Source organism: Ambystoma mexicanum, chromosome 9 (assembly GCF_040938575.1).
Source record: "Ambystoma mexicanum isolate Mex_15411 chromosome 9, UKY_AmexF1_1, whole genome shotgun sequence".
Taxonomy (NCBI): domain Eukaryota; kingdom Metazoa; phylum Chordata; class Amphibia; order Caudata; family Ambystomatidae; genus Ambystoma; species Ambystoma mexicanum.
This window is the reverse complement of record NC_090931.1, coordinates 842,148,793-842,164,219: the sequence shown is the minus strand read 5'-3', so window position 1 is coordinate 842,164,219 and position 15,427 is coordinate 842,148,793. Positions and strand designations below refer to the sequence as shown.

Below are 15,427 nucleotides of genomic sequence, written 5' to 3'. Positions count from 1 at the left end.
CGGTTGGTGTGAAGACCTGTTTGTGGCGATGTCTTTTTCATCTTCGACCCTGTGTCCGGGCAAGAACTGCGGGGACTGCGGGTCCAAGATGTCGGTCACGGACTCGCACGACGCCTGCCTCTGGTGCCTCGAGGAGGCCCACAATACGGACGACTGTGTCGACTGCCAGTCGCTCACTGCGAAGGCCTTGCGAGAACGCAAGAAGAAACTGTCGGTAGGTCGGGTGTCTAAGCCCCAGAAGTCGAGGTCTGCGGGGCTTTCGACCGATGACTCGAGGGGTGACTCTCCGCGTCGTCGGAAGTACGGTGGGTCTCCTTCCAGGAGTCGGCCTCGCCACTCCTCCGCCTCTTCTAGGCATTCCAGGAAGCGCCGGCATAGGTCGCCTTCCCCGTCCTCTTCCGAGGACTCCGCCCGTCGGAGGGTCGCTTATCCCTCCATGCAAGCGGCACCGGAGGAATGGGCTTCCTTTGGGAAGCAGATGCTAGTGATTCTGGAATCGCAGGGCACCGGTCCGTCTGCGCCTCTGAGTGGGGTCGGTCGGCACCGGTCGAGAGACACCGCCCGTACGCCTTCGGGCTCAAGTGGTCGGCACGGCTCGCGGGAGAGGTCCTGCTCGGACAAGGGTAGCCGTTCTCGCCATGCCCGTTCCAGGTCCCGGTCCTCGACGCGCTTGAGACCGCGTGATCCTGTGCCGTCTTCGAAGCCGACGATTTCCCTCGAGGTTCCGTTTTCGAGGGGATCGTCGACGCCGTTGCACAGGTTGTCGAAAGACACGCTCGGAGCTCCAGCTTCGAGGACTGTGTCGACGGCGCAGATGCTGGAGGCTTTGCAGCTGACATTGACGCCGATTCGCTCGACGTCGACGCCTTTTCTGTCGACGCCGGCGCCGACTCGCTCGGCGCCCTCGACGCCTTTCAAGGCGGTGGTGTCGGAGGGGCCCCGTGGCACGAGGTTTGCCCCTAAAAAGGCTATGGCTAAGGTCCGGCACTGCTTTGGTCCGCAGAGGTCTTCCTCTCCCCACCTGGAGTACATTTCAGAGGGTGATGAAGGCTCTGATGGCGGCCTGGTTCTGGTTCCGGTTACGGTTCCGGATGACCTTATCTCGGGCCATAGTCAATTTGATGACCTGAGGCAGTCACTGCATGATGCCAGTGGACTGGACACCTCTCAGGAGGTGGAATTTTGTCGGCCGGAGCATGGCACTCATGCCGATTCGTCATATCGGCGCCTTATGTCTCGGGTTACCGAGTACTTGGGTTGGTCAGCTCCCCCACGGGAGTTCGTTCAGGATGATCTCACGGACATCCTTGATCTCGGTCCACCCACTGACCCGGTTTTGCCTTTTCATATGGCTTTGCAGAGAAGGGTGGCGGCGGCTTGGACTGCTCCGGAGAGTCTCCCGGCAGTGGGCAAGTCTTTGTCGCGAAAATACCGTCCAGCCAGTAGCGGCCCTTCTACTTGTCTAGGCACCCCACCCCGGAGAGTTTGGTGGTGCAGGCGGCTACAGCCCCGGCAAAGCAGGCGTCGTATCCTACCATCTCTCCGGATAGGGATGACAAACGTGTTGACGGCTGGGTGAAGAAAGTGTTTTCTTCTGGGGGTATGGCGCTTCAGGCGGTCAACTCCATATGTGCCTTGTCTCGTTTCGCACACACTCTGTGGAACTGTGTTGCATTAGCGGCTGATCATATTCCCGAAGGGGACGAACGGGATGGTTTCCTTGCTATGGTTCAGGATGGCAAGGATGCCATGTGTGAGGCCGTTCAGTCGGGTTTGGACTTGGCAGATTGTGTCAGCCGGTCCATGGCGGCGAGCACCGTAATGCGCAGGTTTGCGTGGTTGAGGAAGTCTGGGTTTGCACCTGATGTGCAGTCCCGGCTCCTCAACATGCCCTTTGACGGTGAACACCTTTTTGGCAGCAAGGCTGATGAGAGCCTTGAGAGGTTGCAGACCTCCAAGGCTGCAGCGAAGTCGTTGGGCGCTGCAGTTCGTCAACCTCCGCCTTTTCGTCCTAGGGGACAGCAATGGAGGGGAGGTTCCTTTTGCTATTACTCGTCCTTCAGTAAAGCGAGAGGAGCTAGCAGTCAGAGGCCATCGTAAGAGTGCCAGAGGTGGAAACAAAGGTACTCGAGGTGCCAAGGCCGCTCGGGCAGTTGCCCCTTTGCCCTCAGGAAACGCTGCAGCCACTACCACTCAGTCATGAGGCCAGGTTCCATGGTTGGGGGAAGGCTGGTGCAGCATCTTGTAGAGTGGCAAGCCATTACTTCGGATGTGTGGGTTCTGGAGATCATAACCCACAGTTACTGTCTTCCTTTTCGGCAGAGGCCTCATGACAATCCACCAGGGAACCTCTCTTTGAAGAGTCCGGATCCGCTCCTTGCGCAGGAAATTCAAGCCCTGCTAGAGAAAGGCACCATAGAACTGGTGCCTGTAGCGGAGAGGAACAAGGGATGGTATTCCCCTCATTTTTTGATTTCAAAGAAAGACGGGGGATTGAGACCCATCATGGACTTGCGCGGTTTGAACAAACTCCTCAGGAAGGACAAGTTCAAGATGGTGACTCTTTCTCAAGTCCTCCAGGCCCTTCTACTTCAGGACTGGTTGGTGTCTCTCGATCTCAAGGATGCTTACTTCCATGTGCCGATCCATCCCAAGCACAAGAAGTACCTGAGGTTCACGGTTGGCGACTCGCACTTTCAGTTTCGGGTCCTGCCGTTCGGATTGACCTCCGCCCGAGGGTTTTCACCAAGCTCATGGTGGTGGTGGCAGCGCATCTCAGGAAAGGGGGGATTCACGTCTATCCCTACCTGGACGACTGGTTGATCAGGGGGAGCTCTCCCGAGCAAGTCCTGGATCTGTCCGCCACCTGCCACTCCCTTCACAGGCTGGTCTTCTCCCTCAATTTAAAGAAGTCCCATTTGACACCAACGCAGCGGCTCCAGTACATCGGAGCAGTGCTCGACACGTCCCTAGGGCAGTGTTTTCCTCCTCAGGTGAGGGCTCTTCACATTCAGCAGATGGTGCACAAGTTTCAGTTTGCCCAGACTCTCCCAGCGTCCGAGATCTTGAGACTGCTCGGCCTCATGGCATCCTGCATTCTTCTGGTGCCAGAGGCTCGTCTGGGGATGTGATCTTTGCAGTGGGCGCTCAAGCTCCAGTGGTCTCAGTCCTCCGGCAGGCTGTCGGACCCTGTTCAGGTGCTGCCCTCGGTAGGCCCGGGACCTTCTGTGGTGGGCCGTCGAGGGCAATCTGATGAAGGGTGCCCCATTTGGGCTGCCCTGGCCAGAGGTGACGATCGTGACGGACGCATCCCTCACGGGATGGGGAGCTCATGCCAACGAGCTGACAGTCCGCTTTCGTTGGTCTCGTCTGAGTCCAGACTCCATATCAATCTGTTGGAGCTGAGGGCCGTCAAGCTAGCTCTGAAGGCTTTTCTGCCGACTGTGCGCGGGAAGAGTGTCCTGATTCTGACGGACAACACGGTGGCCATGCACTACCTCAACAAAAAGGGGGGGGCAGGGTCACTTCCGCTATGCAGGGAGGCGATGCAGCTCGAGTTCTGGGCCATCCAGCAGGACGTTTCGATCTCGGCAGTTCATCTGGCCGGAGACGACGAGACGGCGGACGCTCTGAGCAGGCAGAGCACGATCTCTCACGAGTGGGAGCTGGCTCAGGAGATTCTCCTGGAGACCTTCGTCCTTTGGGGGACCCCTCAAGTGGATCGCTTTGCCTCCAGTGTCAACCGGATGTGCGAGAGGTTTTGCTCGCGGGAATTTCCTCCAAAAGGTGCCTTAGGAGACGCATTCGTGGTGGAGTGGTCATTCCCACTGCTGTACGCGTTTCCTCCAGTCCCCGTCATCCCGCAAGTGTTGCAGAGGTTCGGTTCCCGGATGATCCTCATTGCTCAGGCGTGGGCCCGGAGGATGTGGTACCCGGACCTTCTAGACTTGTCCATCTGCCCTCCACGTCGTCTTCCCTACCGAGACGATCTGCTCTCACGGGAGGGGGGTCAGGTTCTCCATCCAGAGGTCAGATCCCTCAATCTTCACGCTTGGCTTCTGAAAGGTTGAGGTATAAGGATTGGGACCTCCCTGAAGACGTGATGGAGGTGTTGCTCTCGGCCAGGCGGCCGGCAACAAAGTCTCTGTACCGTTGCCGTTGGAGAAAGTTCTGCGACTGGTGCAGATTTCAGAATGTGGATCCTTTTGAATACGACATTCCCATGGTTTTGTCTTTTTTGCTTTCTTTGGCCCACAGGGGCTTGCAAGTGGGGACCATTAAAGGTTACCTGGCGGCGCTGTCCATATATAAGCGCTCGTCTGAAGAGTGTTCCTATTTTAAGATTCCTTTAATTTCGCAGTTTTTGAAAGGGCTCACTAATGTGTTCCCTCAGTCACCTTTTTTGGTGCCAGGTTGGGATTTGAACCTTGTTCTTAAGTTTCTTATGGGTGCTTCGTTTGAACCTTTACATTCTTGCCCTTTGAGGCTGTTCACTCTGAAAACTGTTTTTAGTTGCGGTTACTTCCGCTCGCAGAGTGAGTGAGTTACAGGCACTTTCAGTTAAGCCACCCTTCACTGTGTTTCACAAGGACAGGGTTGTCCTTAGAGTTCCTCCTTCTTTTCTTCCGAAGGTGGTTTCGGAATTTTATTTGAGCCAGAAGGTTGTTCTTCCGGCGTTCTATCCTCCTCCACATCCTGGTAAGGAAGAGGAGAGGCTCCATAGGCTTGATCCTAGGATAGCGTTGAGCTTTTATATCTCGCGCATGTCCCGGGTCAGAGTGGACGATCAACTTTTCATTTGTTACGCTGGAAAGCGTTTGGGACAAGCTGTGTCGAAACAGACTTTGTCTCGTTGGATTATTTTAGCTATCTCTGAGTGTTACCGCTTGGCGGGAAAGGACCCTTCGGCTGGCTTGCGGGCCCATTCTACCAGAGGAGTGGCTGCATCTACTGCCCTGCAGAGGGGAGTTCCTATTCGTCACATCTGTGATGCAGCCACCTGGGCTGCAGTACATACTTTTGTACGTCACTATTCCCTCGATTCCATCAGAGGGCAAGATCTGGCCTTTGGCAAGGCAGTTCTCTATTTCCGCAATTTGCTAAATTTGTATTCTAAATTCTTTCCCACCTCCTTGCTTGGTACTGCTTTGGGAGTCTGCCATAGTTATGGAATACGTCGGAGGACCCAATCCCTCGAAGAACAAGTTACTCTCTTACCTGGTAACGTTCTTTCGATGGGATGGTCCGACGATGTATTCCATATCGCTCCCTCCCTGCCTTCCCCGCTGCAGAATTTCTTTTGCGATTGCAACTTGCGTTCCGCAAGGCCTTGTGTGTCTGACTGGCAGAAAACTGGTGGCACACGTTCTGGGAAAAAAACTATAACTGAGGCTATGGGCGTTGTGCGTCCTACTTATCACATCGGGTGATGTCGGCCGTCCGAGGAGGTCCTCGGGGACGGTGCATCGACGTCATCGACGCAGGACGCAGACATCAAAAATTTTCCGAAGCAGCACAGCTGTGGACATTACCTGTCATAGATCTGGGATACGTCGTAGGACCATCCCATCGAAAGAACGTTACCAGGTAAGAGAGTAACTTGTTCTTCTCTCCGCCTTTAGAGCGATTAGTTCCCCCCTCAAAGTGCCTTTAAAAGCATCCCACCTAATATCGAGGCTCATGTCTATGCTGTTGTTCTGCTCAAAGAAGTTCTGAATCTTACTTCCTATCTCCTCCCGCATCACCTAATCCCTCAGAAGCATCTCGGGGAATTTCCAGCTCCACACCCCCCACCTACGCCTCCCCAGCTCCAGTTTAATCTGAACGACCTTATGGTCTGCTATCCCCATGGGACCCACCTCTACTGATTCCACCCCTCTGATCAGGCTTGCAGACACCCAGATAGTCAATTCTTGACTGGGTTCTATGAACATCTGAGAGAAACGTGAACCCCTCCTATCCTCCCCTCAGCGCCCTCCACACATCTTGCAATCCCGCTTCCTCCCACCGTTCCTTCACTTGGGGCGAGGCCACAGCAGCACCACCACCCCCCTCATGCTCTGTGCGGTCACCCCTCCTATCCCACGCCAAATTAAAATCCTCTATCAGGATCACATGCCCCCATGGCGAAGTCCTGCAGGGTACCCAGGATCTCTCGCATTAACTAATCTTGGCCCGCGTTCGGGCCGTCCACTGAGGGTATAGTGTAAGGCGAGCCCATATACTCTCCTCTTACCATGATGTACCTCCCGCTTTTGTCCCGGAGCGTTTTGTTCACTCGAAGTCCATCCCCCTCCCAAACGCCAGGGCTACCCCCCCTTTCTTTGTGGGGCCCGATGCAAACAGTATTTGGGAGAATCCCTTCAACCAGAGGCGATACTGGTCCTTCCGCATTAAGTGGGTCTCCTGCATCGCCAGAACATCTGGTTTGTGGGACCTGGTAAATTGCTCCAATTTCATACGTTTAAGAGGGGAGTTCAGCCCCCTAACATTATGCGTTAGCCACTTGAAGACTGAGCCGTTATGCAGTATGCCCCTCTTAGACGATCCCCTCTCGCCTTACCGTGTCTGCCCTGTATTTCCCCACACCCCCAATGGTGGGTTTGCTGATCTCCCTCTACTTCTTGTACCTTCTGCCTTCTTTCCTTTATTCCATAAAGCCTGAATTGCTCCACTGGTCACTACGGCCCCCTCCCGAGTCCCCAGTACCCCTGCTCTTTTCCCACCCTGCATCCCCAACTTTGGGTGAGACCGCCAACTCCCCCCTCCCACCCTGCCCAACCTGACAACAACTTCGAGCATTTACTCCCTCCGCTCCTTCCCTTCCCCCCCCACCGGGCCTCGTCGCCCTTACTGACCCCAGGATGTTGCGCCACCCGCACCTCTAGCTCAACTGCCACCTTCAAGGGTCCAGCACCCCTTACACGTTTTGTTTCTATTAAGATGCTCCCCGAGCTGCCCGCCCCGTGCTCTGAGCGTGTCACCCCCGCCCCCCGTTCTCCTTCGGCGACATGCCATTTTCTCTCGGGCCCTTCCGCCTTTTGTCCCCCACCATAGACCACTCCCACAGCTTTGGCCTGCTGCCGGTGGCCAGCCCAGTGCTGCTCGAGGGACCTTCATCCAGATCAATCCGCAACATATTAGCTCCTTCATGGACTGACGTTATCTGTTTCTGATGTCCTTCCCAGTCAAATACTAAGCCAAATGGAAATGTCCACTTGTAGCGTACTCCGCGCTCGTTTAGTGCCTTCAACACCGGTGCCATCTGTCTCCTCTTTATAAGGGTGGTGCTAGTCAGATCTTGATACAAGGCTATCTGTTGGCCTTTAAACGTTATTGGTTCCCTTTTCCTCGCCGCCTGGAGGACTGCCTCCTCCTGGGCACACCTGGTAAAAGCGGCAAGGACGTCCCTTGGTCTCGGGGTGGGCCCATTGGACAGTCTACCAACTCTATGGACGCAATCCAGTTCAATGCTGTCCGGAAAAGCCTCCCCCAAGATTTCAGCAAAGAGGCCCTGGATTTCCTGCTTTAGCTCCTAATCCGGGACTGATTCCGGCAGCAACGTCACCCTTATGTTAACCCAGAAAATACCCCAAAAAAGTAAAATTCTGCTCTAACAATTCACCTTTTGAACAGATTGTCAATTCCAAAAAGGTGTTGCTTTGCATTGTGCACATTGGGGAAAGGAATATTTAAATGCTGTTTGGGGTACAGTTAAGTCCGTGGTAATTGCAGTACAAAAAGTGGGATAAAACTAAATTCTCGAGTCATAGCAACAACGGAGAGCATTGTGTACTGTACGAATAGTGGACACAGTTGACCTCAGCCATTCACTGAACTTGGGAAGTGATTTGAATACAATTTCTATATGCAATCTGCTCCTCCCTCCGCACATGTGACTTTTGCAGAAGTGAGGGGCACCAACCATTGAACACACCTCAGTGACCCTCATGTCTTATAACTTAAAAGTGGGATATGCTTCAATGTATCTGCTATTATCGAGTTTAACTGATTGCTGAAGGTCGAGTATCATCAAAGATCACCTTTCGCTTGATTTATGCCAGCGATCTTCTTAATATGCAACTGAAAGGATTAGTATTAAAATCGTCCATTACCACAGCAGCTGAAATTTGCACTTAACTTGTATCCATTTAGGATGTATGTGAACTGCACTGGCCCAGGATTCAGCCTCCATTCTGAGATTGTTATGCCATATATCTCGAACTACGGCAGCAAAACTCAAGTGGAACGGTACATCCCCCAGATGGCTGCAGGCAAATGCATTGGGGCAATAGCCATGACAGAGCCAGGAGCTGGCAGGTATTGTATTAGATTAAGACTATTTCAAATTCCCTCAAATCCTAAAAATATGTGATCGCACAAAGAAATGTTTTTGGGCTGATTGGAAAGTTTGTTTTCAATGTATTTTGCAGCAACTAACGTTAACAAGTTAACTTCTTCAGATTTACTTTTAATTTCTACAGTTTTCAACAATTTAATTGAGATGCCAAGGAAACATTACTTAGGTAGGTCTGGCATGGGGAGAATGGCTCATTCATTGCGACAGCGGCTCATTGTGTGAATAGCAGAACCAGTGACGTCTGGAAGATGCTTCCCACACCCTCAACGTAACCACCGAGCCCACATGTACATGACCCTCCTATCTTGGTTGGCACAAGATGCCTACTTATGAAAGACAGTCCTACTTGAGGCAAACAATCGGGGGAAGAGTGTTAGGAAGAAGTTGTGGATAAACACAAGGGCTTAGGATAACCGGTAGGAGGTTTAGGGCAATTAAGTTAGATAGGTAGGAGGCGTTTCTTCGCAAAGAACTCGCCCATCTGGTAATGCCTGTATAGTTTCATGTTTGGTGAAGCCTTGTGCTTCCTTGCTCATAACAGTACACACTGGCGACATGGCCACAAGACCTTTACACACATGCTACAAAGTACTAAACATGAAACACATATGTATATATATTTCTCTGACTTGTGGAATCTGTGTAGATCACATGCTTTGCATAGGCCAACATCTAGTGGAAGCTGCAGAGTATTACAGTTGTTTTTTTTTCGAAACTCAAAATTGGATGTTGACAGGGCGTGCCAGTAATACTATCGCTAGTGTGACGTCTATTGTAGCCATGGTACTTCACGCATCGAGGTCCCTCGGATTGTTTTTTCCCACCATCATTGTCAGTCGCTTATAGCGGAGTTCCTTCTGGCTATCGCCTTTATTTACAAAATAATTAAATCTAGTATATTCTTTCTGTCCTTTGTTAGCCGTTCTCCCGACAGATCTTTGGCGACTGCATCGAGAACTACTTTCGTCGACGACTACTCCAACTCGTCTCAACAAACCTTTGAAATGGCCTTGGAAGGCCACAAAGGGCCTCGGCCCTCACTTAATGCGCCACGATGCCTTCCCCGTACACAATTTAAGTTTTGCCCATCCTGTAACCGTAAATTCACTTGTATCAGGTGTGCAATCTTTGTTTCCCAAGAGATCATTACGAGGGTCAGTGCAAATCGTGCAAGCTTTTCAAGCACAAGACTCTTAAGGACCGCAAAACAAAGCGCTGGGCCCACCACACCATGCAAGCCGAGGCTGCCATGGATGTGGAGGGAGCCTCCAGTGACGGCAGCAATCGATATCTACAGTGACATTGAGGGCGAACGGGATCTGTTGGATGCCCACACGCAAGCCTCCAGCACCATCAGGCAGGCCGGCGGCTCTGCTACAGGGACGACACCTGGCGGCATTAGCACGAACAAACAACACCACACAAAACACACCTCCCACGGCCAAAAGTCAACCTCAACGCTGACCGGAAAGCCACACACTACGTCAAAGGAGAGGTCCGACAGGTCCCTGTTCTCTGGCCCATCAAGGTCGCCTCATGACAGGCCCCCAAAACCGACAGGTAAGTCCAGTTCTGATGCTGTGTCCCAAATAACTAAGTCCTCAATCGCTGACGACGGCCCCCATGCATGCTGAAAAGCGACCATTGAAAGACACGTCGAAGGCCCATGCAGAGTCTACACAGCTCGAAAATGAGTGAGCTCATTAAGAAACATGTCCCTTACACGCTATTAAAGAGTCGGATGTCGAAGAACCACAAGTCTTCAAAGACACAGGACGAGGGCTCTAGTATAGGGACTATGATCCATGGGGAGGGCACCATTTCAGGGGCAATGGGACACAAGAGACCCCCTTCACCAGAACCAACACCCACCCCTCAAGTATCCCAGGTTCATCTCAATGGCCTGCAGTGATGACTGATAAGGTCATGGGACGGATGTCTTCCCTGGCCAATTTCCTCGATGACCACCCAGAGTTGCCCCACACAGCGGACCAGCTACTACTCAGAGTGGGTCTGCAGTTACACAGCCCCCCACCAAGAGATCCCAAACAGACACTACACGAGCCCCCCCCCCCCCCCCCTCAGCAGGACTTAAGGCAGCTTGCTTATTGTGACTCCATGCAAAACTTCCAGGACACTGAAACTTACACGGAACCCGGAAGACCAAGGGGACATGGGTGAGGTTGACCAATTTTACAATGACGAGGACGTCTAAGTCATACAGTTGCCAGATAACTCAGACCCACCGGTGGCAGACTCACCAGACTATAATCAAATAAAGTACAATTACCTACTCCTAAAACCGGCAGAACATTTTAAGATCGATACACAAGAGACACTGACTTTGTTGAGAACATACTGGGAGATAAAAAGAACGCTACCCAATTCATTCCCATACATCAATCAGTACAGAGGCAAATCCAACCCTCTCTAATTACTCCAAATTTAATACGGGCTATTAACCAATGCATTGAGAGTTTTCCAGCTAGCTCCTTCAGACCCACTTTACATCAGGGGTCAGTTAAAACCAGACTCCTTAGTGGTTACAACCACTAGAAAGAGAGCAAGAACACCTCTAGCCGCTTCCGAAGCACCTCTGGATAAAGAAAGTAAGAAGGTTTATACTTTTGGTAGGAAATTACCCTCTTCGGCAGCTCACCATGCGAGAATCGCTAATAACGCCATGTTATTAGCTAGCTACAACTGTCATAAGTGGGGCGAGCTGGCCGAGCAAATAGCTTCAGTCCCAGAACCACTGAAGACACAACTGTCACTCTCCATTGCAGAAGGTAAAGCTGTTGCAAATTACATCCTTAAGAACAACTTAGATGCAGCAGACAATGCAAGGAGAATAATAGCTGAGGGCACGTTGATCAAACGCCACGCGTGTCTACGCCAGTCTGGGTTTAAGCTCAAGATGTAGGCTACCCTGCTTAATATGCCCGTAGAGCCAAACGTGCTGTTCGGCAAAGCGGTGGAAGAAGCTCTAAAGCGCGTGAAAGAATACAAGTCATTAGGGCAACTTACTAATAAACCCTCCGGACAAAGAGGGGGCTTCAATTTTTGCTGCTTTAAAGGGCACAACTCCAAAACTCAATGCCCCCCAAACAATGACCACCCGCTACAGGTTCCCTCCTATGCAACTCCAGTAGGAGGCCGTATGTCCTACTTTACCCACATATGGGAGGGAATCACCATGGACAAGTGGGTACTTTCAACCGTGGCGGGCGGTTATTGCATAGAACTGTTACAGCAACTCGCCAACCATCCACCAAGACAGAGGAACACCTCCAAGGAAGAACAGCGTATCCTGCTGGAAGAGGTGAAAGCGCTGCTCTTAAAGTATGTCGTAGAAATAGTCCCGGTGAACCAGTTAAACAAGGGTATTTTTCAGTGTACTTCCTTGTGCCAAAAAAAATCTCAATGTGCACCCTGTCTTAGATCTGCGCCCTGCAAACGCCAATGTCAAGCCACAGAAATTAGGAATGACAACACTACAGAAGGTAATCCCACTGATAAAGCGGGGAGACTACATGGCAACCTTGGATGTGAAAGATGCATACCTTCATATTTCATTGTTCCCAGAGCACAGAAGATTCTTGCGTTTCAAAATAGCGATCCAGCTGTACCAATTCAAGGTGCTGCCCTTGGGCATTGCATCTCCTCCAAGGGTATTCACCAAGGTACTGGCGGTGGTGGCGGCGCACTGACACAGGGAGTCAATCCTGGTGTACCATTACCTGGACGACTGGCTGATCGCAGGGGAGAATCCCCAAATTTGCAAGCAAAATACCCAGAGAACGATCAATCTACTTTTTCATTTGGGTTTCTCAATCAACGGGAAAAAGTCAAGCCTTGTACCAAACAGTTCCTAGGAGCGGTCATGAAAACAGAAGAGGGTCTAGTCTTTCCATCGAACGAAAGAGTACAAAACATACTGCTGCAAATACCTCAGTATCTAGCCGGTCGCCAGATAACTGTATGCAAAGCAATGCGCCTGCTCGGGATGATGGCATTGTGCATTTACCTAGTCCCAAGCGCACAATTGCGCTTGCGCCCAATGCAAGAATTGTTGGCGAGACAGTAGTCTCAGTCAAGCGGTCAGTGGGACGATCTAGTGGTCGTTTTGGCAACCCTAGTACAAGCTCTACGCTGGTGGACAAAGGAGAACCTGTTGAAGGGGAGACCCTTTCACAACCCGGCGGTGCAAGCGGTGGTCACAACAGACTCATCACTCACCGGGTGGTGGCCCATTACCTTCATCTCACAGCGCATGGTCTGTGGACTCAAATCACAGCCCAGAATCACATCAACCTTCTGGAACATCTGGCAGTGCTCAAAGCATTACAAGCCTTCCAAGCACATCTGACAGATTAGACAGTACAAATACTCAAAGACTGCACCACTGCGATGTTTTACATGAACAAGCAGGGGGGCACACTTTCTCCAAGTCTGTCCAAGCTAGCACAAAAAATATGGAAGTGGGCACTCAAGCGGGATATGTTCCTAACATTGCAACACGTTCCAGGGGAACTCACATCTTTAGCGTACTCACTAAGTGGAAATCCTCTACCAGATGAACACGAGTGGGAACTCGACAGATCTATCGTAGATTACATTTTCACACAATGGTGCTACCCCCTGTTAGACTTATTCGCTACAAAAGAAAACAAACAATGCCCAGACTCCTCATCCAGGTTTCCCAAACACGACTCCAAGGGGAACGCCCTATGGATGAACTGGTCAGGGAGATTTGCCTACGCTTTTCCCCCAACTCCTCTAATGAACAAAGTGATAAACAAGATACACAAGGAACAAGTGACATTAATCCTAGTTGCTCCTATGTGGTCGAGACCGCCTTGGTTTCCACATCTGTGCAAACTGGAGATGTGCGATCCGATTAAGCTTCCGTGCCCAACATGCTCACACTGCACGGGGGGACAACAGTACACCCTCAACCTTAGTCTATGAACTTGCCAGCTTGGCTCCTGAAGTCATAGAGTTTGGCCATTTAAATCTACCTCAAAGGTGTATGCAAATCCTCAGAGGCGCGTAAACCAAACACTATACACTGTTATTTTAACAAGTGGAAAAGATTTGTAATTTGGTGCCAGTCAAAACAAACCCAGTAGAATGTACTCCATCTCACATTCTTCATTACATGCTTCACGTACTAGACTCAGGGCTAGTATTTAACTCTATCAAAGTTCACCTAGCGCCTCTATCCGCCTGCACCACCTCTCCGAGTAAGGTGTCCTGGTGGAAAGTCCCAGTCATGAAGGTATTCATGGAGGGAGTAAAAAGACTGCACCCTCCTATTTCAAACCCGCCGCCAGGTTGGGACCTAAATGTAGTTCTTGCATAGCTCATAGGACCCCCTTTGAGCCTATGCATAAATCCAGCCTTAAACACCTCACGTATAAAACAGCTTTTCTGGTTGCTATCACCTCCATAAGGAGAATCGGTGAACTGCAAGCTTTGTCAGTGCAAACCCCTTTCATTGTTATCCGCAAAGACAAATTGGTATTCACAACGCACCGTAGGTTTTCACCTAAGTTCATTTCAAAGTTCGATTTCAATCAGGCCATCGAACTTCCAGCTTTCTTCCACAATCCATCCAGCTCAGAAAAATCTCCATACACTAGATGTAAGGAGGTCAATCCTTTATTATGTAAACAAGACAGACCGACCAGGAAAACAAACCAACTGTTTGTCTGCAGTGAAGGAGACCGTGTTTCCAAAAATGCCATCTGCAGGTCGATAGTCAGATGCATACAAAGCTGCTACTCTCTATTCAATAAAACAATGCCTTTTACACCAAGAGCTCACTCCAGGGGTACAGCAGCTACCTTGGATTTTATCACAAACGTCCCGCTGGATGCCATTTGCAAAGCGGCTACATGGAGCTTTATCCACACCTTTAATCACCACTACTGCATTGACACTCACTCTAAAGCATTCTCAGGTGGGACAAGCGGTGCTAAAACATCTATTTGCCGCTTTACCTACTCACAACCCACCATCTTCTCCAAACACTTCTTGCTAATCTATGCATAGCATGTGATCCACAAGCCTTCACAAGGGATACATTACTCACTGTAAACATATTTCTGATGCTTGTATCTGCTTAGATTCACATGCGACCACCCTTCCTCCCCTTGGAGTAGAAGGTGCATAGATGTTTTCTGAGCTTTATCCGATACATAATCTGCTTCACTACATCTGTACTCGTGCTACACTTCATGCAACCTCTTGTCAGAAACAAAACAATCTGACGGACCTCGACGCGTGAAGCACCATGGGTACAGTAGATGTCACACTAGGGATAGTATTACTGGCACGCCCTGTCAGCGTCCCTTTTTGAGTTTCGAAAACAACTGTAATACTTTGCAGCTTCCACTAGATGTCAGTCTAAGCGTAGCATGAGAATCTAAGTAGATGCAAGAACCAGAAATACTATTACGGGAGTACTGTATCCCTTATCTTTTTGATGCTTGTGGATCTGCTTAGAATCACATGCTATGCATATAGTCCGACATTTTGTGGAAATCGCCGAGTATTGAATCTTTCTTTCGAAGAATGAAAAGGGACGTCGACATGGACTTGACTGTAACACTATCCCGTGACTTGTAGTGTACGCAAAATCCCTCACACGTCGAGGTCCTTCCGATTGTTTTTTCCGCCAACCTAGTTGGTCGCCTATGCAGAGCTTGCAAGAGTTTTATATTGCTAAAGTTGTCCCCATGACGTACAGTTGTCTAGTCTCCCAAAAAACATTCTCGACGACTGCTTTGTGGGTTTCCTGCCGCCAATGCAGCTACAACTGCTTGACGGCCAGGCCCTTAAAGTAGGGAGAGAAGGGCCCTGGGTTTATTCTCTTAGAATGTATTTTCTTCACCCCTCTCTTCACCACTCTCTTTCTCTTCTTGGTCTGGCTGCCGCCACCCTCTGCTATGGAGAGGACACCCTTTAAATTTTGCCCGTCATGTAACGGCAAATTTTCCTTGGAAGAACACCCATTGCCGATGCAATCGGTGTCTTCCTCGAGACCACGACGAGTGCTCATTC

At 50.7% G+C, this 15,427-nt stretch overlaps 1 protein-coding gene across 1 annotated transcript in view; it reads left to right on the top strand.

The window, feature by feature from the left end:
• Nucleotides 1-15,427, top strand: part of ACADL (acyl-CoA dehydrogenase long chain) — an 888,967-nt gene that overhangs the window by 314,389 nt on the left and 559,151 nt on the right. The window contains exon 4 of the mRNA XM_069615906.1: nucleotides 8,155-8,319. Coding sequence (XP_069472007.1) covers nucleotides 8,155-8,319 — 165 coding nt within the window. The remainder of the gene's footprint in view (nucleotides 1-8,154; nucleotides 8,320-15,427) is intronic.